The sequence below is a fragment of the Pan paniscus genome, chromosome 23 (genome assembly GCF_029289425.2).
Source record: "Pan paniscus chromosome 23, NHGRI_mPanPan1-v2.0_pri, whole genome shotgun sequence".
Taxonomy (NCBI): domain Eukaryota; kingdom Metazoa; phylum Chordata; class Mammalia; order Primates; family Hominidae; genus Pan; species Pan paniscus.
Genome location: NC_085927.1, coordinates 45,761,949 through 45,787,872, shown reverse-complemented (window position 1 = coordinate 45,787,872; position 25,924 = coordinate 45,761,949). Strand labels below are relative to the sequence as shown.

The window sequence follows — 25,924 nt, the reverse complement described above, 5'->3', positions numbered from 1 at the left end:
TTCCTGTTCAGAAATTATGACATGGTTTGATGAAAGTCTTTTGCAGCAAAATTTTAATCAATATTCATAATAAGATGAATTTTCCACCCCCAATTTTTTTGGTTATTAGTATTTAGTACTGATAAATGTAGTGCACAGTATTTGAAACTACACTTTCCTGTCTTTACTCCATTTGTAGGTTTATTCTGTCTGAAATTAACGTCGTTTAGAAATGGAGGTAATGGGATGTTAAAATTTAAGGGTTACTCTCCATTCTGCCACATAGGAAAGCTAATGGGATTAAAAAAAAACAATTTTAAATGGAAGGATCCCAAGCTATTTTACAATCTTATTTATTACTTTTTTAAAGTAACAGTTTTTTTCAGTGCATTTATAAATGAGTAGTAGATGGTTGGTTACTACCCAAACTCTTAACTACGGTTATAAAATGTTTTTAGCTTCTTTTATATATTCTTTTGCTTAGTTAAATCCAAGCTTTCCATTGCATAATCCTTGCAGTTTCATACTAATGCATTATACAGTTGGACGTTATGGAGGACATGATTGAACAGTATTTCTTTTAATGAAAGGTTTTACATCTATTTTTAATTAAGTTATTTCTAGAATTGCTAGTTTTGAGTTAATGAAACAAAGTGAGTTCTCTTCAACAGAAAGTTCAAAAATATTTTAGGTACTTGACCTTTCATTGCTCTTATTGTTAAAATCATGCCTATTTTAAGAGTGTGCCATTGAAAATGATTATTTTATTAGTTATAATTTTCGTAGAACCTAGTCTGGCCAAATTAGTTTAAAATCAGGCAGAGTAAGGAGATACAGGCTTGCTTGTGATTTAAGGGACGATGAATGTAGTCTCCCTGCCCAGACAAATCTATTTAAGAAACTGTTCCTGAAGTTATTCTTATAGACAGTCTTTCAGATTAAACATTTACTGCCTCTGATCAGATGGTTAAAATGTAACTTGTTGCAAGTTAAGGGTATTGTCTTTTATCACAGGTTTTCCTTAGGCACTTTTACTTAACCTGTCATCCAAGTGGTGAATGGGGCAGTTGGAGGAAGAGGAAACAGCGTCTTAAATTATTGGAGGTATAGCTAAATTTCCTGATTTGAGGGTTTAGGGTAGCCAAGGACAGCTTAAGGATATTAGGCATCTAGAAGATTGAGAGACAGAAATTTACCTATCTAAAGGACACTTTTTCTTTTGAAACAGAGTTTCTTTCTTGTCACCCAGGCTGGAGTGCAGTGGTGTTATCTCGGCTCACTGCAATGTCTGCCTCCCGGGTTCAAGCAATTCTCCTGCCTCAGCCTCCCAAGTAGCTGGGATTACAGGTGGGCATCACCACACCCAGCTAATTTTTTTTTTTTTTTTTTGTATTTTTAATAGAGACAGGGTTTCACCATGTTGGTCAGGCTGGTCTTGAACTCCCATCCTCGGGTGATCCACCTCCTCGGCCTCCCAAATTACAGGCGTGAGCCACTATGCTCAGCCTAAAGGACACTTTTGATATTGAGGTATGCTCAGGTCTTCAAAATGCTGTAGAGTATATTAGGCTCTCCATTTCTTCATGGGAAGTTGACCTTGGTGTTAAGCAGTACACACACACACACACACACACACACACACACAACTATATAAATTTATTTACTTATATAGTTTATACTTATATAGTTTGTGTAATTATATTAACTTATATAGTTTATACTTACATAGTTATATAATTATATTAACTTATATAGTTTATACTTATATAGTTTATGTAATTATATTAACATATGCAAGTTTATACTTATATAGTGTATGTAATTATATTAACATATGCAAGTATAGTTTATACTTATATAGTTTATGTAATTATATTAACATATGCAAGTTTATACTTATATAGTGTATGTAATTATATTAACATGCAAGTATAGTTTATACTTATATAGTTTATGTAATTATATTAACATGCAAGTTTATACTTATATAGTGTATGTAATTATATTAACATATGCAAGTATAGTTTATACTTATATAGTTTATGTAATTATATTAACATGCAAGTTTATACTTATATAGTGTATGTAATTATATTAACATATGCAAGTTTATGTAATTTATATAAATTGAATTTATTTTCTCATTCTGAATTAGTTTATTGTGTACCAACTGTTTTTTGAGTACCTACTGTGTGCCAGATACTATGCTAGACACAGGGATATTAGTGGTGAACAAGACAACAAAGTTTCCTGTAACTTAATAATAGAGGCATGGCATATTCGTGGCATGCCGTTGGATAAAGAGCAGTCTTCAGTTTTCACAGATTAATCATGTATTATCTTCTTGACAACCCAGTTATTGATAAATTTGTTTACATCCCATCCATTTTCATATTTGTCTGAGAACCTTTTCCTTAATCCCTCACAGGGATGTGTACAATGTACACATAATTTCAGTTGTATGTATGACTCTAGTTATCTGGGATTTGGGATTTCTTAAAGATATGAATAAGTTACCCAAAGACATGTAGTAATTTGTGAATTAAATTTTTTGATTTGCCTGGCCTCACTGATGTCTTAGTTTATGTTATTTGTGGTTTTGTGCTAAAGGTTTGACTTTGGGGAACAGGAAATAAATGAGGATTGTTTTTTATAAGCCTATAAGATCTAAAGCATTTGATTTCAAATTTCACACTCACTTTTTTTTTTTTTTGAATGGTGAATGGCTTCTATATGACTGAACTCTGCCTAAACTAGAGAAATAAAGTTAGGGAAATAATAGAGTTAGCTGTAATTTGACTTCATTTATGTTAAGGGGAATGTTGGGGCAAAGGATATTAAAGTGGTATTGTATTAGAGGTGCTTCTGGAAAGGTATTTAATATCTGTTAGGTGTAAATTGTTATTTACACTTAGTTAGGGTTATTGTGTGGGGGCGTGTGCCATGAAGAGCCTTTATACCAACAAGTTTTTATTATTGCAGGAAATGCTCTCCCTTTAATGTTGCCTTTCACTTGGGTGTCAGAGGCAGCCTGGGAAAGTTGGAGCAAGCCCTGCCTTGTAGACAGAGACTCTTAGATCCACTTTTATAGCAGTGCTGGTATGTGGGTGGAAGGTAGGGAAGCTGAGTCACTTCTGTATGACAAGAACACCTAAAAAAAATTTTTTTTTAATGAGTGGGTATTATTTTGTCTAGAATCTGAACTATTCTAATAAAATTGTAAATAAAGCCTTTCTCCCACTCTTTTTGTACATCTTCCTTTCAGCTTCAGATTTCTGAAAGATACTGAAAATAAAACTGAAGTAAGGCCAGGCGCGGTGGCTCACACCTGTAATCCCAGCACTTTGGGAGGCCAAGACGGGTGGATCACCTGAGGTCAGGAGTTTAAGACCAGCCTGGCCAACATGGTGAAACATATCTCTACTAAAAATGCAAAAAAAAAAAAAAAAAAAAAACTGCCGGGCATGGTGGTGTGTGCCTGTAATCCCAGCTACTTGGGAGGCTGAGACAGGAGAATCGCTTGAACCTGGGTGGTGGAGGTTGCAGTGAGCTGAGATCGTGCCACTGCACTCCAGCCTGGGCAACAGAGCGAGACTCCACCTCAAAAAAAAAAGTGAAGTAAATTTATAAATTTGAAGATATCTCCAAGTGTGCTCTTGGAAGAAAGAATGCTTTTATAATATTTTGATAACTACATAGGTGCTCTTCATTCTGATGTATCCATGTGTGAATAAATAAATGGCTAGAGTAATAGAAATCAAGGCATTATTGTTTGATTTCAACAAACATTCATTTACTGTGTATTCAGATACTGGGTTAAGAACTGGGGATATAGTATAAAACATGATTTCTACCCTCAGACTGCTCATAGTCTAGTCATAGTTATGCAGAACAGTAACTCCAACCGTTATGTACCATGGATTAGGTGCTAAGGTAAAGTATGCTCACAGATAAGGGGTACCTAAACCAGATGTGGGAGCAAGTAGGGTCAGGAAAGGCTTTCTGGAGTAGGGGATTTCTGAAGTAAGCCTTGAAGGATGAATAACCCATATAGTCGGCCATATTCAAGGGAAAAAGAATAGAAACATGGTGTTCAGAAGAGATGTATGGGCTCAAAAATAGAAATGTGGGAGCCGTCAGGGTAAATTCTTGGTAACTGAAGTGATAGAATGAGTTGGAACACTTTGAGCAAGTGTGGTCAGCAATGTTAACTTCTTTGAGGTTTGGACCCTTTTGAGAATCTGATAAATACTACAGATCCTCTCTGCATGGAAATGCATATAAGAAAAATTTCTACTGGGGTGCCTATGTTAGGAACCATGCACTTTGGGTTAAGAACCTCTGGTGTGCAGTAAAAAGAGATCTGAGGATGACACCTTGCAAGTAACAACAACAATTGAGAGGATGGTAGAGGAAGAAGAGTACGACGGAGAAGAGGGTGAACAGGGAAAGAGGAAAGTTAAGAAAGACTGGTATCATTTTAAGTTAAGAGTGAGAGTTTCCCAAAGGAGGGAATGCCAAATACCACAGACAAATCAAAGAAGACATAAAATGTCCATTAAATTTGGCCATGATTTGGAGGTCTTCAGTGACTTCAGTAAGGTAAATTTCAATTGAGTAGTGTGGAGGAAAGGAAGCTGGGGTTCTGGAGATTGGATGAAACACTGAGGAAACAATCAAAGAGTTGAGACTACAGGGAGAAGTACCTCTTTCCTTCATTTGTTTATTTAATAAATATTTCTTGAGTACTTACCACGTCCCAGACACTGTGCTGAAAGCTGGGGATTTGTCCATGGAGAAGGCAGGGCCTCCTTCATTAGCTGACATCTCATCGTGCCCACCCTGTTCCAAAGCTTCCCAGCCCCTGCCCGTCTCTCTCCTCCCAAACACACATACAGGAAATGTCCTAAAATGATTTTCTCCTTGGTACATTACCGGGCACATTCAGCCACCAGGGGACTCCAGTTTTGCTGGGTCAGACCCAGGCTGCTCAATTGCTCTTCTCTCTCTTGGACACCAGGGAGCAAATTGTCCTCTATAATACCAGGGACACACTTCAAAATATCATTGTGCCAGTCAGACCTCACTATGAGCCTGTCATTCAGTGAGTTTATAAAAATCATTGTAACATTTTTTTTAAGCTTGTACCACTTCTTTCCTGTAATAAATTTTTAAGCCTATTTGCACTGTAAAATATTGGTTCTAAATGTAGAAAAGTAGCATGAATTCCTGGCCTGAGGAAACCTTTATCCTAGTCTTGGACTTTTTGCATGTGGGGACCCCTCATTTGCCCTTTTCTTTAAAAACAAAATAAAACAAAAAAAAACTCCTTGGGGCCTTGTCTCTTTCCATGATGTATGGAGGCTGCAGTCACACCTAAGTGTCAAGGTAGCTGCTGCTTTTCTAAGGATGGGGGCGGGGGACATTGTGGGGGAGATGCTATCTTCTTGGTGCCCCAGGCTTTTTGTCAAGAATAGTGTAATAAACCAGAGGATTCAGAGAATGATACACAGTGATTCTGAGGTTTATTTCAATTATTGGAACTGAAAACACAGTTATCCCATTAGTATGATTCAAGATTTTTTCCAAAAATACACTGGGTTGCTCTTGCTTCCAGTGAAACTCACCTGCCCATTTTCTGCTTACTCACTTTGTCTTTAGAAAATTTGACTGCTTTTTATCTCCTTCTGATTGGCTTTTCGGTTGCAAATTCAGAGAGTACTATATATTCTGTGTTCCAGGTCACTTCTAAAAAGTGTTAAATAAGAACAGGCCTAGTACTTATCTATATTACTTTACTCAGCGTTTTTCCTAATATTTGAAGATCTCATTCTTTTTAAAATTATTACTATGGATTATGCCACAAGTATACAGATATCTGTAAAATGCACAGAATAGAGCCTGATATACTATGTTACATCAGTTTCTCCAGGTTCCACAGATGGTCCTGTATTTCCTGTGTTCCTTTCAGAATTGTTAAAATGATTATTAATTTAGGAGCGGGTGTAATGATGTTGTATTGGCAGTGTGCCAGCCAATGGTGTTATACAACACATTTTTTTAATTTTAAAATTTTAAAAATTGAATTCACAATAGAGATAGGGATTTGCCATGTTGCCTTGGCTGGTCTTGAGCTTCTGGGCCCAAGAAATCCACCAGCCTTAACCTCCCAAAGTGCTGGGATTACAGGTATGAGACACTGCGCCTGGCCAATACAGAACATTTTTAAAAGCCTGATTCTGCATGTTGCCAAACAGTCCTTATGGAGACAGCAAAAAACTATGTATTCTCAGTGTGATTTGTTATTTTGAATTTAGATTTCTGTAGATGTTTATTTTTTAAATGGAGAGCTCGTGTTGTTAGCCGTGGGCTTGTAAAAAATAAAAATAGATAAAAATTAAAAATGGGAAGCTTAATTTTGGAATTAATCTTTTTAACCTTTGGGTAGTCTTTTAGAAAATATATCCTAAAAATACATAGCATAACTAAAATATCTCATAAATCCTTCAGAATGAGCTATTCATTAGAATGCTGTAAAAAATTAGAAAATCTTAATTTTATGAGACAACTGATAAGCTCATCATTTTATAAATTGTTTTATTTGAATGTGTGATAATATAAAATAGGGAAATTATGAAGTTTATATTCAGAGGTTAAAGATTTTTCCAAGATCACTAGTAAAGGGCAGAATTAGACCAACTTCTGGACTGAACCACATCTTTGATGCATTTTTTAATTATATTATTTTAATAAGAGAACTTTAAAGAAACTCTTATTGTCAGTATTCTCCTAAACCTGTAGCTACAGCATTCTATAACAATTACTATTTACAATAATGACACAAATTTCTAGGGTATATATAAGAAAGGATTTACCTTTTTCAATAAAGGCTGAAACATAGAAGGCTGGAGAAAACAAAAGGTGAATTTTCAGTTAACCAAAATTTTTATTGAAGCTGGAAGCCTTAAGCAAATTTGCATGCACCTTTGTGTATCTCTTAAGTTTCTTAAGCAGTCATATTTGTAGACACCTTTTTCAGAGTCTCCAGGTATTTTTTATAGTAGGAAAAAAATCATTTAAATTACCTCTCATTACCTCTGTCCTCTCTTTTAGTCCTTTGCTCTCACTAGGCTGGTTTGGTCTTCCAGGACAAGCAAGTTCTTGCATATTCCTGTTCCTTGAAAAACCTTCCAGTTAGTGGTCATGTAATAGCTTTTCACTTCTTCACATCTTTCTTGTTAAATCCACTGCATCTATAAACTGTACATCAGTAAAAATGTTTTATTAATATTAAAAATAATTTTGTTTCATTTCTTATTCATTAGACATTCATGGCTGGAATCTCTTAAGTCTGTATTAACTATAGTAAGCTGCTATGAATGCTTCCAGTGCTATATAATTAATTCCATCATCGCATCCTTAAAATATGCCAGCACATGGCGCTTGCCCCTCCCTCCCTCCTCCCCCCTACACACACACACACACACACACACACACACACGCGCGCGCACACACGCGTGCGCACAGCGTACACCAAACTGCCATTCTCCAGCAGGCCTGCTTCTGGAGTTGGGAGATGTCAGCCTGCTGGGAGGGGGTGGGGGGAGGAGGAAGAGGTGGGGCTCTACTCTGATTAATTACCTTAGGCATTCAGGGGTGGGGCTTCCTTCAGCCATCTGCCTGAGATATGGGAGGGAGCTGGAGAAAGAAGGAGGGGGAGAGACTGCCAGAGAGGAAGAGAAAAGAAAGGAAGAAACATTAGAAAGAAAAAGGAAGGAAAACGGTATAAAGAGAGATCAATTACCCACCCTTAAATAGCTAGATTGGGGGGGGAGGGGGGTGGAAAAGAAAGCTGTGGAGGTGTGCCCCAGCACGGCTGCTTTGAAAGGTTTATCATCTATCCGTTTGGTTTATGGAGAAAAAGAAAATGGTAACTCAGGTAAGATTTGTGCTTCCTCGGCATGTTTCTTTTCTCCTCTCTGGGATCTAAATAAAGGTTTGAGGGTGGAGTATACTAAGAAGAGTTTTAATTATTATTGTCTTCTTAGAACAGACCAGATTTATTGTTATCAGCTGAAAAGTCTGTGTCTGTTGAGTCCGTTTATGTGTGTGTTATGTATCCGTATCCTTTCTTCCCCCTCCCTCAACTCCATAGCAGATTTCTGTTTCCTGTACTGTGCAGCTGTAGCTCAGGAAAGACCCTGTGGGGATTTGTCTACCTCTTTGTCTTGGTTCTGAGAAGAGGGAGGGAGAGAAAGACTGCAGAGGTAGGAAGAGATTCTTGTAGACTGCCAAAAAGAGGGGAGCAGGATTCCTTTTAAGAATTTCAGAAGAATTTGTGTTATAGGGAAATCTGATTCCTTGTTCACTTTGGTTTCTCAGGATTGGCTATGGAATTGTAGTTTTGCTGTTACTCTAAACTGCTTATTAAAAATGAAGGTTAGGAAAGAATGTTTCATTTTCATGCCTTTGTTACTGGCAAAGAAAATTTTCAGTAGGAGCATTCAGGTGTAACAGAGGCAGGTAGAGCCCTCCTTGACAGGAGAACGAATCTGAATGTATAAATCACAATCACACAGGCTTTAAAATACATTTGAAGGAGAGAGAGTAGGAAATGGAAGATACCTCTCCTCCCTCTGTCTCCCCTCTCGTTTTTCTCTCTTCTCTTCTCTCTCTCCCACTCCCACTCACTCTCTCCCCCAACCCCCTCAATCCCCCTTTCTCCCCTCATCCTTTTCCCCTCTTTCTCCCTGCCTCTTTTTGGTTATGCCAGGCAATATCTAATCTGCATTTTAGCAAGTCATTCCTGACAAATGGAAAGGTGAATGCTCTTCCACAGTTCTCCCTGGCAAGGCAATTTTTCTTGTTAGCATCCTTCTGTACGCTCCATTACCCTTTTTCCTTTATGTATAGGTTAAGAGGAAATGATGAGGCTCTGATTTATCAATGAGAAATCATTTACACTGTAGGACATTCAAATCCTTTAGTCTCAGACTTAAGATCAGTTTCACTCCAGGTTTCTATGCTCTGTGGAAATTTCATCACTGGACAGTGCTTTCCTTTTAAGGAGGTTGCCCTTTTTTTGTATTCTCTCTTCTCTTCCTCTCCCAGTAACCACCGGAGGGCGAGAGAGCCAGCTAGTTATCAGGATCGAGGCATCATTTTAGGAGCTGGAATCCTGTTTAGTTATATAATGCCCTGCAGTGCTGTTTGGAAGGAGGGAAACCTGTAGGGATATTTTCCCATTGGGACCCAGAGGAAAGAAGTTTCAAATATATCTTTTCAAAGTAATTTTTCACCAAATCTGAGTTTAGAAAATTTCAGCAAACTCCTTCCTCTTTTGGAAAAGCGGAGAAGCTTTTGAAATGTTTCTCTTCCATGTGTTATCCCCTCATCATCAGTCTAATTACCTCTTTTGAAATACTGCTTTATTTTTTTAAAAAAATTTACATAAAAGATAAATCCTGTTTCTGGATTCTCTTTTTGCTTGGGAGATGATACTTGCTTAACCTTAGAGCCCTCATTCAATTTTTATTAACTGGCAATATTAGAGGGTAACAGCTCTCTTCTTGCTTAGCAATTACTGAAGGCTTTTCAATGACTTGACTTTTCATTATTTATTTTTTAAACTAGTGAAAGAATGATCTAAAATGGAAATTTTTATGATGAGTTTTCTATTGCATCTTGGAACATTTCCCCTTAGTTTCTAGAGGAGCTGGTAAGTGTAGTGTGTGTGTGAGCATTAAGTTAGAGTGCATATGCTTATGCACACTTAATATTGTGGTCGTAATAGTATTTAAAGAAGCCATAAGTTTGGGAATGAAGTAGAAGAAATAAATGGAAACTGGAAAGAGAGATTCTGGGGTGCTTAATAATTCTAATAATAAAATCACCTGTTTTATCAGGATGTGCTAAATATTGAAGAAAAGTTATGAGTTTTTGCCCATCCTGAAATTATGCAACTGGAAAGGATAGAATATCAAATTTGTGAATTTTCAGTATTCCAGCGTATTTGTTTTGTTGTATATACTTTCTGTGTTAATGTAATGTACATAGTTGTTAGTAATCTAGGGGGAAAACAATCAAAGGAAATAACCAGCTGGGCCAAGTCTTTCATTTCTCCTGTGGTTGTGTTGTGTTGTGCCTGCGTGTGCGTGTGCGCTTGTGTGTGTGTGTGTGTGTTTGAGCCAGACATCCAATCCCAACATTTGATAATGACCTGTCACATAAGCTTTCTCAATATAGAATGTCTATACTGGTGGTTAGGGCTGGGTTTTCAAAGTTAAACGGTTTATTACAATGTAAGAGCAATGTATGGATGTGTTTTCACTGTTTTGCTACTTAGGTTCTTTGCATCTTCAGATGATACCATTTCTGTAGTCCCCAGTTTCCATTGCTCAGCTGTTGGAAAAGGGCTTTCAGTGAATGACTTTTTCATCATACCATATTAGATCCTTGTCAGTATTTGCACAGTGTATGCGCTTTATTATTACATATGCTCTACTTTTATAGGGCCTGTTTTTGTTTTAATTATCAAACTACTCTGTCATTTATAGTAAGTAATCAGTGCTCTGCTAAAAAGCAAATGGCAATTTAATCACAAAATTGTAATATAGCCGATAGACATGCTTATGTGATACTTAAAACATTAATTTTATTGGCTGTTCATGTGTATGTTGTAGGAGTATTTCACTGAGATCTCTTATTTTTTGGGCATATAGACCAGATTATTGCATCTCATATTTATGAAAATAGCAATATGGAATATGAAGGAAAGATAAATCATTCTTGTACTATGTGTAAAATTCGAAAAACAAAATTGCAAATGACTTCAACACTAATTAGTAAAAAATAAATGTTTAGCCAAACTCAAATTCAGTTATACTATCTATTGTTGAAAGGGAAAGTGTACTAGGCAGAGAGGAAAAGATTTTACAGTATGGATGTGAAAGAAAATTTTTGTACTCTACTATGGTATAAGACTGCCAGTTTCTGTGGAACACAAAGCCCTCCCTTTCTTGGACAGCTCAGTGCTTTGCTGGCATTTTCTTCAAAATCTGTTTTCCATCAGGACCAAGAGGAGGGAAGGTGTTAGGAATAAGGGAGGTTGGAAAGGGGGTTGCTGTTCCTTTAAATAGTGCAGTGAGTCCATGTGGCAGCAGGCCGCTCTGGAGTGTATTCTTTTGTAATGAATCACCAGTTCCATTGTCTGCTATCTCCCCTCTTTGTAGCTGGAAGGCTGAAGTCTTTCACCTGAGCTGCTGCCAGTTCGCTCTTCTGTTCCTGGGTGGTTGGGAGAAGAGAAGAGGGAGGGTATTTTATGCTTTAATTAAAGACAGATAAGAGAGCAGGTATGTTTTGCTTTGTTTCATTTTCTCTTTTCCTGTTTTTGTTTGTCTGGTTTTTGAAAGAAGTTGGAGTAGAGAATCTATTCTGTGATTTTGCTAAGCATATCCCATTTTCTCTGAATTCTGGAGGTCCTCACAGCATTTAGTCTCCATTTTGTGGCACTGCTTTAAAGTGATTCCATTCGGTTGCCTGCCAGTCATGCTCCCTTGCCACTCGAACCTTATCCCACCCTTCATCCACGGAGCTGCAGCCACACTGTTTGTTTTGGCACACTTTCCACTTTCTATGGGCTTTGCAGGATTTGGGGAGTTGGAGGATAGGCGGGGATTGTGGGTTGGAGACTAAATTTATGTTCCTTTACAATGAAAAAAAAAAGCCTCACTTTTTCCAGAGATTTGGTTTCTTTCTGAATTCTTCTACATTGCTCCATATCTTCAGTTATAACCATTTCTTCGCTGAGGCCAAGATTGTCTCTTGAAAAGTATTGCTTTTCTAAAAATTACTTAGCTTTCTTGAAAAGATAACCAGAATTTCATAAATGAAGCTATGATGAAATCCGAGCAATCTTGACTCATTAAATTGTTTTTTCCGTCTTAGTCCCCCCCAATCACACACACTTTTCTCCTTCTTTTTTGGCCCCCTTCTCTATTTTTTCCTTTATCTTTCTCCTTAGCTTTGCAATTGAGTCTAGGTAAGCTTAATATTTGACAACCTATTACTTAAATTTGTATTGCTACAGGAGACATCTTCATATTGAACAGTAATGACATTCCTCATTCCTCTCAGTGATAAGGCATAAGCTCAAATTCCTGGTTTTGTTCCTCCAGTTTTCTGTTCTCCCCTGAGAAATTCCAAACTCTGATCTACACAGATTGCCATATGTAAACAATTTTATCTCTCTCAAATTTGAACTTTTCATCATGTAATTCCTTACCTAGGGGTTGTTTCTTGGACATCTGTTTATGGTAGACAGATAGTTTCTGGGAACCAGTCATACTAGGTGATACAGCCCCCCACTTACCCACCCTGGTCTCCTTCTGGTATACCATTCCTCTCCGGGATCTGACATTATTGGTATCCCACATGTTCCCTTCTGAAGTCATAATTCCTCACTCTTTTTTTTCAACATTTCCAAACCACTGTCAAATCTTTTTTGAACATTTCCTCCCAACATTTTGTATGTGAAATTTGCCAGGCACAAATACAAGGCTCCCCTGCAGTAAATACTTTGCCCTTTTGATTGTAGCACCTTTCTCAGTGGGCTCCAGTGTTCAACCTCTTCTAGGCAGTGAGAAATGCTGCATTCTGCCATCACGATGTATTGTGTCTATTCCCCAGACTCTTAAATGTTTCTCTATTACTATTAGAATTATTAAATTCAGGAAAATAATTCATTAGAGGTCATTGCCAGAGTGAATCATTTAAAATGCAAGTCTGATTTTGTCATTCCTGTGCTTATACCTTACAGTTGCTCCCCTTCAGTCTCTGAATAAAATCCTGTGACCCTGCATGATCAGGAACCTGGCTGTCTGTCTAGTCTCATCTCCTGCCATCCTTTTCTTTCTGTATTTCATTCTAATGACACTGGCCTCTTTGCTGTTCTCTTAACATGCCTAAGACCCTCCTGCTCAGGACCCTTCTGCTTTTCTCCCTGCCCAAAATGTCTTCCTGCTGGTACCCATATGGTTTGTTCTACTCTTGAATATTTCTTCTCAAGGGCGACCTCTCCCTTAACTTTCCTAGCTAAACCAGCACTCCCTCATCACTCCTACCTTCATTCTGCTTTGTCTTCACTTGTCACTGATTTTAGTTCTTACCGTTGATTGTTATATGTTTATTTGTTGTCTGTCTCCTCCCCGACCCCAAACAGAAGCTCCCTGAGATCAGGATCCTCGTCAGCAGTCTGTTGTATTCCCAGTGTGTAGAACAGTGCCTGGCACATAGTCATAATAAAAATAGCTAATCTTTATATATGCTTATGATGCATTAATATCAGATACCATTCTAAGCACTTTACCCTCATTAACTCATTGAATCCTCTCAGCAGCTCTGTGTTATCTCCGTTGTACAAAAGAGGAAACTAGGCATATGATGGTTAAGTAACTTGCCCAAGTTCAGACAGCTACTAAGAGATGTTGTGGGGAATGATATCCAGACAGACTGGCTTAGAAATTGATATTCTTAACCACTGTACTCTAATGCCCCTTGTAGGTATTGGGTATTCAGTAAATATTTGTTGAATGTGTGAATAAATTAATTTAGTTGAGACTCTGATTCATTTCTGAAATTTCCATCCCTGACTTAAGACTTTGATAAAACACTTGCAGTAATGGAATTCATTGTTGAATAAGATTACTTCATTCTTATAATATGTAATAAAGTATACATTATTCTATGATAAAAATATTAATATTACCTAATAATACTAAATAATAATGCAGAGCACATACTGTGCATTAAGCATTGTCTTAAGTGCTTTACATATTTTAGGGCATTTATTCCACTCAGCAGCCTTATATACTTACTCAGCAGTACTATTAATGTCCATGTTGTAGAAATTAGGAAACTCAAGGAGTTTGGCTCCAGCATTTCTGTTCTTAACCACCACTAATAATGACCATTATTAAAATAAGTTTTTGTTTTTTTATACCTACTTTGTGCCAGTCAATTTTACATACATAGCACATTTACAAACATAATTATTCATATTATGTATCACTTGTCAATCATCTTTGAGATAGGTGAGGTTTTTCCCATTTTTTGCAGGAGACTTTGAGATTCTAGAGATCAGGCAGCCTGGTGACTCTGGAAACAGAGAGAGATAGGTTTCAAACTGGAGATCTATTTAGTCCCAAATTCGCATGCTCTTCCATTATTCTGTGAACCTCATAAGATAAATAGTTCCATTGTTGGCCATGAAAAGTAGAAAAGTTTTCTTTATGAGCTGAAATCTGTTTTCATGATTGTCTTCTCACTCCTTCTCATTTTCTCATCTGGAGTTACATTGAGTGGTTTCATGTCTTCTACATAAAAACCAAATATTTGAAGATACTGCTGAACGTTCCCTTTAATCTTCTGTTGCCTTGCTTATTTTTCCTACTTCCTTGAATTACTCCTCATAGATATGAAAACATACGGTTTCCAGAATGTTTACTGACTGTCCTGGACTAGTTGCATTAATTTATATGAATGATTTGTCATTTATGTCTAATTGCTAAGTAAAAATATCAATTATGATTACTTTTTAAGTTTTATTGATGCATAATTATACATATTTATGGGGTACATATGATATTTTGATACATGCGTACAATGTGTAATGATCAAATCAGTAATTAGGATACCCATGACCTCAAATATTTATCATTTCTTTGTATAGAGAACATTTCAAATCTCCCCTTCTAGCTATTTTGAAATACACAATAAATTATTGTAAACTATAGTCACTGTGCTGTTGAATATTAGAACTTCTTCTTCTTCTTTGTTTTGGAGACTGAATCTCACTATGTTGCCCAGGCTGGAGTGCAGTGGTGCAATCTTGGCTCAGATCTCGGCTCACTGCAATCTGCGCCTCCTGGGTTCAAGTGATTCTCCTGCCTCAGCCTCCCAAGTAGCTAGGACTACAGGTGCATGCCACCACACCTGGCTAATTTTGTAATTTTAGTAGAGACAGGGTTTCACCATGTTGGCCAGGCTGCTCTCGAAATTCTGACCTCAGGTGATCTGCCTGCCTCTGCATCCCAGAGTGCTGGGATTACAGGTGTGAGCCACTGCACCTGGCCAAGAACTTATTTCTTCTGTGTTTTTGTACCCAGTAACCAACCTCTCTCCATCCCCTGCCTCCTTCCCAGCATTTGCTAAACGTTCTACAGTTATGAGTATTAAGTATCATATCTTTGTTATAAGTTTTGTTTTATGATAACATGTTTGGCTTTAGTCAGTTTCTTTTTTGTTGTTTTTGAGACAGGGTCTCACTCTTTCGCCCAGGTTGGAATGTAGTGGTGTGATCTCGGCTCACTGCAACCTCCACCTCCTGAGTTCAAGTGATTATCCTCCCTCAGCCTCCCAAGTAGCTGTGACTACAGGTGTGCGTCACCATGCCCAGTTAAGTTTTGTACTTTTTGGTAGAGACAGGGTTTCACCATGTTGGCCAGACTGGTCTTGAACTCCTGACCTCAGGTGATACACCTGCCTCGACCTCCCAAAGTGCTGGGATTACTGGCGTGAGCCATCGCATACAACTGGCTTTAGTCAGTTTGTATAGCTCATTGAACATGTAGTGTTGTTGGCAATTTATAATTTCAAAAATGAAGGGATATTACCTTGAACTCCTAAAAAGAATAAATAGAATATTGTTTTTCTCTCCACTATAAAGCATGCCCTCAGCTGATTGGCAGGAATCTACCTGTCTTTTAATCTCTGAGTCTTGCCCTGATCCCTCAAAGGTTACTGTCACTGAGTAATGGAAGTCAATAATTATTTTATGAAATTATAAATGAATGCTTTTCTGTCCACAAATGATACAACTGTATTCTTTTTTCCTAATGTTAATTATGATTCCTCGTAAGAAGTTTGGAAGAGACAAACTGGGACTTAAGTGAAGGAGATTGGGTTTTGAAAAGACTCTTAACTGAGAGCAAAGATCCACGAACTTTTTCTGTAAAGGGCCAGATAGTAAACAATTTTGGCTTTGCAAGCCATGTTGTTTCTGTCACAACTACCCGGCTGTGCTGATGAAGCATTGAAGAAGCTATAGATGATAAGTAAATGAATCGTTGGTTGTAGCTGTGTTCCAGTAAAACTATTTACGGACACTGAAATTTAAGTTCCATGTAATATGTATGTGTCACAAAATATGATTCTTTTAACTTTATTTTTAATTTTTTTTTTTTTTTTTTTGAGACAGAGTCTCTCACTGTCACCCAGGCTGGAGTGCAGTGGTGCGATCTCGGCTCACTGCCAGCTCTGCCTCCTGGGTTCACGCCATTCTCCTGCCTCAGCCTCCCAAGGGCAGGTGCCTGCCACCATGCCTGGCTAATTTTTTGTAATTTTAGTAGAGACAGGATTTCACCATGTTAGCCAGGATGGTCTCGATCTCCTGACCTTGTGATCTGCCCACCTCGGCCTCCCAAAGTGCTGGGATTACAGGCGTAAGCCACCGTGCCTGGCCTCTTAACTATTTAAAAACGTAAAACCATGCTTAGCTCGCAGGTTATACAAAAGTAGGTGGAGGGCTGGCTTTGAACCACAAGCTATAGTTTGCTGATCCCTGACTCAGAGGGATACAGGACCTCGCAATTTCCTTTATAGCATAGGTAAGGTTTTCCCATATAGCTTCATGACAGAGAGACAGTTTTGAGTGGTTCTGGCAGGTCATGATGGATCCCTATTATAATAGAATGAATCCCCTGATTTGCTCTCTTATTTCCCCAGCCCCAGAAAATATGAAGATTCTTCTCCTTCTTTACTTCCTTTCTCCCTCCATATGCTGTATTTTATACCTTATTGCTTTTCATATACATTTTCATATTTTTTAAAAAACATTTTTCATGTATTATGTACTGTATAACAACATTTGGGTCAACGACAGACTGCATACACAATAGTGGTTCCATAAGATTATAATACTGTATTTTTACTGTCCCTTTTCTATATTTAGACACACAAATACTTAGGTTTGTGTTATGCTTGCCTACAGTATTCAGTATAGTCACATGCTGTACAAGTTTGTAGCCTAAGAGCAATAGGCGATGCCATATAGTCTAGGTGTGTAGTAGGCAATACCATCTAAATTTGTGTAAGTACACTGTGTGATGTTCACACAAAGACACTTGCTTAAGGACACGTTTCTCAGAACATATCCCTGTCATCAAGTGACACATGACTATTATTTATTACTTTGGGCCAGATGCATTTTTCTCCCACATGATTAATTTGTCTTTAAAGGTTCAGCTTAGACTTCACCTACTTCAGAAATCTTCCTGTCTCACACAGTTGTCCCTCTGTGCTTCATTAACATTCTATATGCATTATTCTTTTAGCTTATATGGTACTGTAATTGTGAGTATATTTCTGTGTTTTTCCATCAGACTATAGTTTCTTTCAGGATTGGGACTATATCACCAGTGTCAGCATCCAGCAAATATTTCTTTTGAGTTAATTAATGATTTTTAACTTGCTAATTCATTGATAGTGTCCTCTTTTGAAATGTTGAATGGGAGAGTTAAATTGGGTAGTCACTTGTAACCTAATGCTTATTACTTAAATCAGTTAATACTTAGCACACATGTAGTTTGGGAAATAGATGCTTTACATGGCTAGAAGATTGGGAGGATTTTGGAATAAACAACTATTTGAGGGACACAGGAAACTCTTGTATTGTAGATGTTTTAGTGAAAGTGGAAGCCTGGGTGTATGACGGTAAATGGCATAGGAGCTCTAGCCTCCTGGGGAGTCAGGCAGGAAGGACGAAGGGCATGACTTCCGCAACTGGGGAAAGGGCACGACAGAGAGAGAGAAGTGGAAGGTGACAATGAAATCTTAGGGATTGGCAACCCATGGCAAGTATACCAAATGTGGTATATTGAGCATAGTCATCTTCCTCTCTGCTTTGCCTTCCACTCAAGATGGCCAAGAGTTAGATTCTTTACATACTACTTTTGAAAACTTGTCATCGCAGATATATAGCAGATCCTAACCAGCCATTCTATGTCATTTTCAAGGCTCACTATTCTTTTAGGTCTTTTTCCCTCCCTCTCTCTGTTTCTTTTTGGACCTTTTCTATATGGTAACATCAAATGTACTTACCTTTTTTTCCCTGCAACATCTAGTCTGCCATTAATCCAATCCAGTGGGTGTATATGTGTTTTTTAAATCTCAGATTATAGCTTTCATCTCTAGAATTTTTATGTAGGTCTTTTTCACACCTCTCATGTCTCTTAGCATGTTCATTTTTTTCCTTTTTTATCTTGAACATATGAGACACAAATGTTTTAATGTCCTCATCTGCTAATTCTAACATATGTATTAGTTCTGGGTGAGTTGTGATTAATTTATTTTTCTCAGCATTATGTGTTGTAGTTTTCCTGCTTCTTTGCATGCCTGGTAATTTTTGACTGGATGCCAGACATTGTGAATTTTATCTTGTTGGGTTCTAGATAATTTTTTATGTCTATAAATATTCTTGAGCTTTATCTACAGCACAACTGCGTTTCTTAGAAAAAGTTTGATCCTTTCAGGTCTTGGGTTGTTTGTTTGTTTTGTTTTGTTGTTTGTTTTTTGAGATGGAGGCTCGCTCTGTCGCCCAGGCTGGAGTGCAGTGGCGCGATCTTGGCTCACTGCAACCTCTGCCTCCCGGGTTCAAGCGATTCTCCTGCCTCAGCCTCCCGAGTAGCTGGGATTACAGGTGCGTGCCACCACGCCTGGCTAATTTTTTGTCTTTTTAATAGAGATGGGGTTTCGCTGTGTTAGCCAGGATGGTCTCTATCTCCTGACCTCATGATCCGCCCGCCTTGGCCTCCCAAAGTGCTGGGATTACAGGCATGAGCCACCACGCCCGACCTCAGGTCTTGTTTTTTAAGCTTTGTTAGACAGGACTAGAGCTGTGTTTAGTCTCTGGTTAATTTTTCCTGGCCACTGAGGCAAGATTCTTTTTAAGACTCTAATGGATGCTCCTTACATCATTAGGTTTTCCACTCTGGCTGTTAAGAACAGGATTATTCTTGGCACTGTGTGAGCTTCTAGTACTGTTCCCTGTATTTCTTTCAGGTGGTTCTTTCCCCAGCCTCTGGAAGTTTCACACATAGATGTGGCAGTCATCACTCAACTGAGTACTTGAGATCTTTAGAGCTCTCTTTCTCTCTGCAACTTTCTCCAGTACTGTCCCCTGTGCTGTCTTGGCTTCTCCAGACTTCTAGGTCTATCTTCTCAATTCATGGAACCCACCAGGTTCTGCCTGGGTCCTTCCTTCTCTGCTGCAGCCTGGAAACTTTATCCATGTGATAAGTTGGGGCAGTTGTAAAGCTCAACTTGCTTGTTTCCTGACTCAGGAATCTCTGTCCTTCCTTGCCTACTAGACAATGTCTTGAGTGCTGTTGTTTCATGTATTTTGTGTTTTTTTTTAGTAGTTTCAGGTAAAAAGAAAAATCTGTTTCTTCTTTTTTTTTTTTTGGAGACAGATTCTTAGTCTGTTGGCCAGGCTGGAGTGCAGTGGCAGAATCTTGGCTCACTGCAACCTCCGTTTCCCAGGCTCAAGCAATTCTCCTGCCTCAGCCTCCCAAGTAGCTGGGATTACAGGCATGTGCCATTATGCCCTGCTAATTTTTGTATTTTTAGTAGAGATGGGGTTTCACCTTGTTGGCCAGGTCGAACTCCTGACCTCAGGTGATCTGCCCACCTCGGCCTCCCAAAGTGCTGGGATTACAGGCGTGAGCCACCGCGCCTGGCCTTAAATCTGGTTCTTGTTACTCCATCTTTATTGGAAGCAGAAGAGTGAACACATACTTTTAAATGAAAATTAAGCAGTGTCGCATTGAATATATTTTTAATTTATGAGTGAAAATCAGTTGAACAGTTCATTTCAAGGAGTATTAAGGAAGAATGCGTAAGATGTGTAAGTAATTATAATACAAAGTGGGATACGGTAAATTACATGAAAATGATGTCAGTAAAGTGTTGTTAAAAGCTTATATGAGGAAAGAGTTTGAGAAGTTTGGCAGAAGTGGAAGGTGTGAGGAGAATGGCTATGGCATTGCTTTGTGTGTGTGTGTATATGCGTTATACAAGACATTATCTGAAACTAGAATCAAATTCTTTAGTATTGAGTGAGGTTTAGTGGTAGGATCGTTTCAGAGAGTCTAGGACTGATAAAATTAATGGGGGAAAAAAAAGTCATTAGCAGAAATACCTAAGCAAGAACACAGGAAAAATAGAGTTTCCATGTTTTTATAGTTTGGTGTGATTTGTGGTCTTGCGGAAAAGGAGAAGCATCCTTTTTTCCTATGTATTACCTGCCCTTGCAAATCTTGCAGAAGAGGGAGAAAATTCAAAGTACTATTTTTTCACTGTGTTAAACAGTGTAAAAGATAGGGGCACTCCGGACTGTGAAAATGATGACCACTGCTGCAAACTTGGTGGAACCTTAGAAAACCTCAATAAGCAACATTTAGACTCTTTGAGTCATTACTATTTAAATGATAATCAGATTATCTACAGATTTCAATGGCAACGCATTGTAGAACTAAATAAGTAGATGGCATTGTTTATAGCTTTCTTAATTTCAGTTAAAATGGTCACCTGACTGTTGTTCGCTAACATAGAGCAACTGTGACCAAAAGCTTATCTAAGTAAAGTAATCCCCCCATCCACAGTGTCCTTTTTCATGGTTTCAGTTACCCATGATCAACCATAGTCTGAAAATACTAAGGTATGGTATTTTGAGAGAGAGCGAGAAGGAGGCCACATTCACGTAACTTTTATTACACTATATTGTTATAATTGTTCTGTTACTATTAGTATTGTTGTTAATCTCTTACTGTGCCTGATTTGTTAAGTTAAACTTTCTCACAGTTATATATGTATAGGAAAAAAAACAGTATATGAGGGTTCAGTGCTATCTGCAGTGTTAGGAATCTACTGAGAGTCTTGGAGCATATGCCCTGTGGATAAAAGAGGCTACTATGTATGCTTTCAAGTTTTCCCTCCTGAGGAACCAGGGGGCATTTTTGAAAAACAGGAGATGCAGGGGGGGAGGTTTGTTTACTTTTACTTAGCCTATCTCTTATATGCAATCTTTAGGAAGAAGAATGTGATTTTTCCCCTCATATTTGTATTGATGTGACTGTTCATATGAAAAAGAACATGGAGAACTTTATAACTCAGCTGTTAGCATTTATATTTTGGACTATGTATGCTTTCTATTTTTTCTTATTCTTTCACAATAATAGTGGTAATTATTATCTCTATTTTTTTTTTTTTTTTTTTGAGATGGAGTTTCGCTCTTGTTGCCCAGGCTGGACTGCGATGGCGCGATCTCGGCTCACTGCAACCTCCGCCTCCCAGGTTCAAGCAGTTCTCCTGCTTCAGCCTCCCGAGTAGCTGAGATTACAGACATGCGCCACCACGCCCAGCTAATTTTTTCTATTTTTACTAGAGATGAGGTTTCTCCATGTTGGTCAGGCTGGTCTCGAACTCCTGACCTCAGTGATCCACCCGCCTCAGCTTCCCAAAGTGCTGGGATTATAGGTGTGAGCCACTGCACCCGGCTTTTTTTTTTTTTTTTTTTTTGCCAAAAGCAAAGAATTTTTTATATATGATCTTAGTTAATTCCTTTTTTTTTTTTTTTTTTTTGAAGCGGAGTCTCACTCTCTTGCCCAGGCTGGAGTGCAGTGGTGAGATCGTGGCTCACTGCAACCTCCACCTCCCGGGTTCAAGTGATTCTCCTGCCTCAACCTCCTTTGGTAGCTGGGATTACAGGCACCTGCCACCACGCTCAGCTAATTTTTGTATTATTAGTAGAGGCGAGGTTTCACCATGTTGGTTAGGCTGGTCTCGAACTACTGACCTCAGGTGATCCACCCGCCTTGGCCTCCCAGAGTGCTGGGATTACAGGCGTGAGCCACTGCACCCGGCCTATCTTAGTTAATTCTTGTAGGTACCCTTTTAGGTAATGATCCTTATTTTCATTTTGCAGATGAAAAACCGAAGGCCTTGAGAGGTTAAGTTACTCATCTAAGGTCACACAAATAGTACATTCATTGCAGAGCCTAAATTTTAACCCATGTTTATCTTTCTAAAGTTTATGCTATTTCTGGCCCTGCCCCCATTTTGATGACAGGTATTACATTAAGTATAATATAAAGAATACAGACCTTACTATTAAACTTTTTCTTTTTTTCTTTTTTTTTTTTTTTTTTTCCACTTAGTCAAAATTTATTTGAAGGCCTGAAGACATTTAGTTAACTTTTTCTTTACATAAACTCTGCCTTCCCCCACCAAATCTCTGTAACCCACCTTTGGCCAAACCCTTGAGAAATGTCTACTAATTGTCTTGGAGCCTTTGGTTCCTCTGGGGTAAGCACAGAATTGATTAATTTGACTATTTGATGCACTTTGGCTTCCCAAAATTTTATCTTATTAACTGCACTCCCAGGCTGGAGTACAGTGGCGCCATCATGGCTCACTGCAACCTCCACCTCCTGGGTTCAAGCAATTCTACTGTCTCAGCCTCCCAAGTAAGTGGGACTACAGGCACATGCCACCATGCCCAGCTAATTTTTGTATTTTTAGTAGAGACGGGGTTTTGCCATATTGGCCAGGCTGGTCTGGAACTCCTGACCTCATGTGATCCACCCACCTCGGCCTCCTAAAGTGCTGGGATTACAGGTGGGAGCCACCGTGCCGGGCCTAGAAAATTATTCTTGAATGAAGCTGGATAGTGTAGTTGATTTAATTGATAATGATAATAATGAAGTTTCAAGTGAGGAAGACTATAAGTAAAGAGAAGAAATAGATATGTCTTTTTATTCTTTTTTAAAGTATGCCCTGTTGGTTTAGCATTGACTTGACTTTCACAGGAAATGTGGAGTGAAAACTACAAACATTTTCATTACTAAACAACTATTAAAGTATGGATGGCTTGTTTTTGGTTCTTTTGTTAGCTGGTTTCAGGTATCCCTAGTTCTGTCTTCCGCAGGCCACCTTTCTTAAGTTGAGATAGGTTTTCCTGTTCAGTAATAACAGTTTGTTTATAATAGCATTTCTGATGACTACTTCTAACATAGGACTCCCATTTCTTCTCCAGGCTGGCCTCATTGTGATAAAGGATTCAATGTTGCAATCACTGGTTTACATTTCATTGCCATTCCTGACTGAAGGATCAGAGTCCATGGCCTGCCTTATTGATCCATTTGCTAGAGATCAGTGGGGTAACGGGAATTATTTTCCTCTTTAGACTGCATTCTGATCTTGGCTACTATTGCATTCATGAAGAAGGAGGGAGATGAAAAATTAGACATTCTAACTGGTAAATACTTGATGTTTTCTTTTGTTTCTGAGAGTAGTTAGACCCTTGCAAATCTTTTCTGTTTGTAAGGATTTAAAATAATGTTTAGCATATAGTGCTGAGTGTGTTTGTAGATGGCATTAGGACTGTGACTTACAGCACATATTTAGGGGTTTTTTTTGAGATGGAGTCTCGTCCGTCTCATCCTGTCTCCCAGTCTGGAGTGCAATAGCGTGATCTCGGCTCACTGCGACCTCCGTCTCCTGAGTTGAAGCGTGAATCTCCTGCCTCAGCCTCCCGAGTAGCTGGGATTACAGGTGTGCGCCACCACACCTGGCTAATTTTTTGTATCTTTAGTAGAGATGGGGTTTCACCATGTTGGCCAGGCTGGTCTTGATCTCCTGACCTCATGATCCACCCGCCTCGGCCTTCCAAAGTGCTGGGATTACAGGCGTGAGCCACTGCATCCGGCCACATATTTAGTTTTGATCCTTCTCTGAGTTGCTTTGCTTCCTGTAATTTAAATGTGTCTAATTTATTAAAGCATAAGTATACAGGCAGTTTTAAAAATTGTAGTAAACACTTCTTATTTTCCTTTTAATCTTCTCTTTAATTTTCTTTTAATAAATCTTCGAGTTCTTAAAAGTTTTTTAAAGAAACATAAATGTTTAATAGGTATTTAACGTTTCTCAGATCTATACAGGAAACTGGAATTACCAGAACTCATTTATGGTTGAAATCTTGTTTTGCAGAAAATAAATCATTACTTCTGGGTCAAGATGATAGATAGATGCTTTCATTTGCCTCACATCTCTTACAAGACTCCACTGAAATAACAGTACAGAAGTACAAAAAATAAATCAGCAATAGCAAATAGAAAAAGGTGAAATGTAGCACTAATATACAAGAGAGTTATTAAATTTCTGGAAAAGCTAAAACAAATGAGAACCAATTGTTGGATGAAATGAAGAATACGCAGATGCCTGTTGGTGAACACGAGGAGGCTGCTTGCTAGTGTTACGGAAGCCAGCCTGTCCAGGGGGAACCCATGGGAGCTCTCTGAGCAAAAATGAAAAAGAGACAGAAAACAGAGGAATTCAGTGTTTATTTAGGGGATAACTCAGTTACCTGGCATTGCCAAACCCTTTCCAACCCCTTCCCAGTGGCAGTAGTCAGCAAGTACTATGCCATCCCCTTTCTCTAGCATTAACAAAGGAAAAACAAGGCCGGATGCGGTGGCTCATGCCTGTAATCTCAGCACTTTGGGAGGCCGAGGCGGGCGGATCACCTGAGGTCAGGTGGAGACCAGCCTGGCCAACATGGTGAAACCCCGTCTCTACTAAAAATACAAAAATTAGCCAGGCGTGGTGGCAGGTGCCTATAATCCCAGCTACTTGGGAGGCTGAGGCAGGAGAATCACTTGAACCCAGAGGCGGAAGTTGCAGTGAGCTACGATTGTGCCACTGCACTCCAGCCTAGGCGACAGAGTGAGACTCACTCTCAAAAAAACAAAAGACAACCCAAAGGAAAAACAAAACATAAAACAGTGTTTGTCTCCAAAGAAGTTGATCAGAATGTTTGGGGAAATTTAATTTTGTGTGTGTGTTAGATATTGGCACCTCTTCCTTTAGTCTTATATTTAGGGGGATGGAGAGGGAGGGCATTCTGCACTTTGCTAGTGGCTTACACTAACACAAAGCCTGCCAGTGACATGCTCTTCTCTGTCTTATACTGAGTTCCCATTAGAATTTTAATTCCAAAGAGAGATATAATCAGAAAGCAAATTCACAGAGGAAACTCATACTAGCTAACAAGTCCTTTTACCTGGGTTACCAGTACGTGAGGATCATTAGAAGTCTTAGAGGAACTTTTAGCATGAAAGAGACCAGAAAAAACAAAAAGAAAACCTGAACCTAGGGGCAAAAGATAATGCAGGAAACAGAAGAGAACTTTAAAGGAATCTTCTAACTAAAATACTCATAAATACTCATTTATAAAACCAATACTAGGTATAATGAAGAGCAAACAATTAGAGAATGCAAAAGGAGATTTAGAACATTATTGTCAATGGAAAGCACACAGTAGAAGGATAGCCAAATAGAGTTGGAGATGCTCCCAAAAAGTAGAGGTTTAATTCACCAAAATGGAAAATACAAGACACAAGTCATAGACTCTGTTCTTAGCTAGTGTTCTCTAGAAAACAACCTGAAACAAAAACCTTACCCACTAACACTTTATTGGGGAGCACCATCTCAGGAAAGCAGGAGGGAAAGAAGAGTGAGACAAGGCAGAAAGGCTGGCCCTCTCTTTGTAATAGGCCTTGCTGATTGCTTGGTTTTACTGGAAGTCTTCAGGAAGGTTGTGTAGAGCTATTGCTTCTCTGTCCTTTCCATCCAAAGAAGGTGTGAAGAGGTGTTTATGGTTTCCTCCCATTTCCTGCTCCTCCCCCTTTTGGTCAAAGTTTGCCATACAAACAGTTAACTCACTTGACCCCTTCCTTCAGCGGCCTCAGGAGAGGAGGCCAGGTCCTACAGTCCTATGGGTAGATCAGGTGTGTACTGAGCATGTGTTGCCAAAGCTTGGGGGTGGTCAGAG

The 25,924-nt window shown here is 38.7% G+C and overlaps 1 protein-coding gene across 29 annotated transcripts in view; it reads left to right on the top strand.

The window, feature by feature from the left end:
- RBFOX2 (RNA binding fox-1 homolog 2) overlaps positions 1 to 25,924 on the top strand; it is a 291,043-nt gene that overhangs the window by 182,653 nt on the left and 82,466 nt on the right. For 5 of the 29 annotated variants that reach the window (XM_063603434.1, XM_057301022.2, XM_057301020.2 and 2 more), the window contains exon 1: positions 1,356 to 7,918. The exons of 19 other annotated variants lie outside the window; for them this stretch is intronic. In XM_063603434.1, coding sequence (XP_063459504.1) covers positions 7,892 to 7,918 — 27 coding nt within the window. In that variant the 5' untranslated portion in view covers positions 1,356 to 7,891. Of the gene's footprint in view, positions 1 to 1,309; positions 7,919 to 11,210; positions 11,331 to 25,924 lie in introns of those variants that run through there. 5 more of the 29 variants (XM_055105885.2, XM_063603431.1, XM_055105888.2 and 2 more) reach the window with 4 other exon arrangements.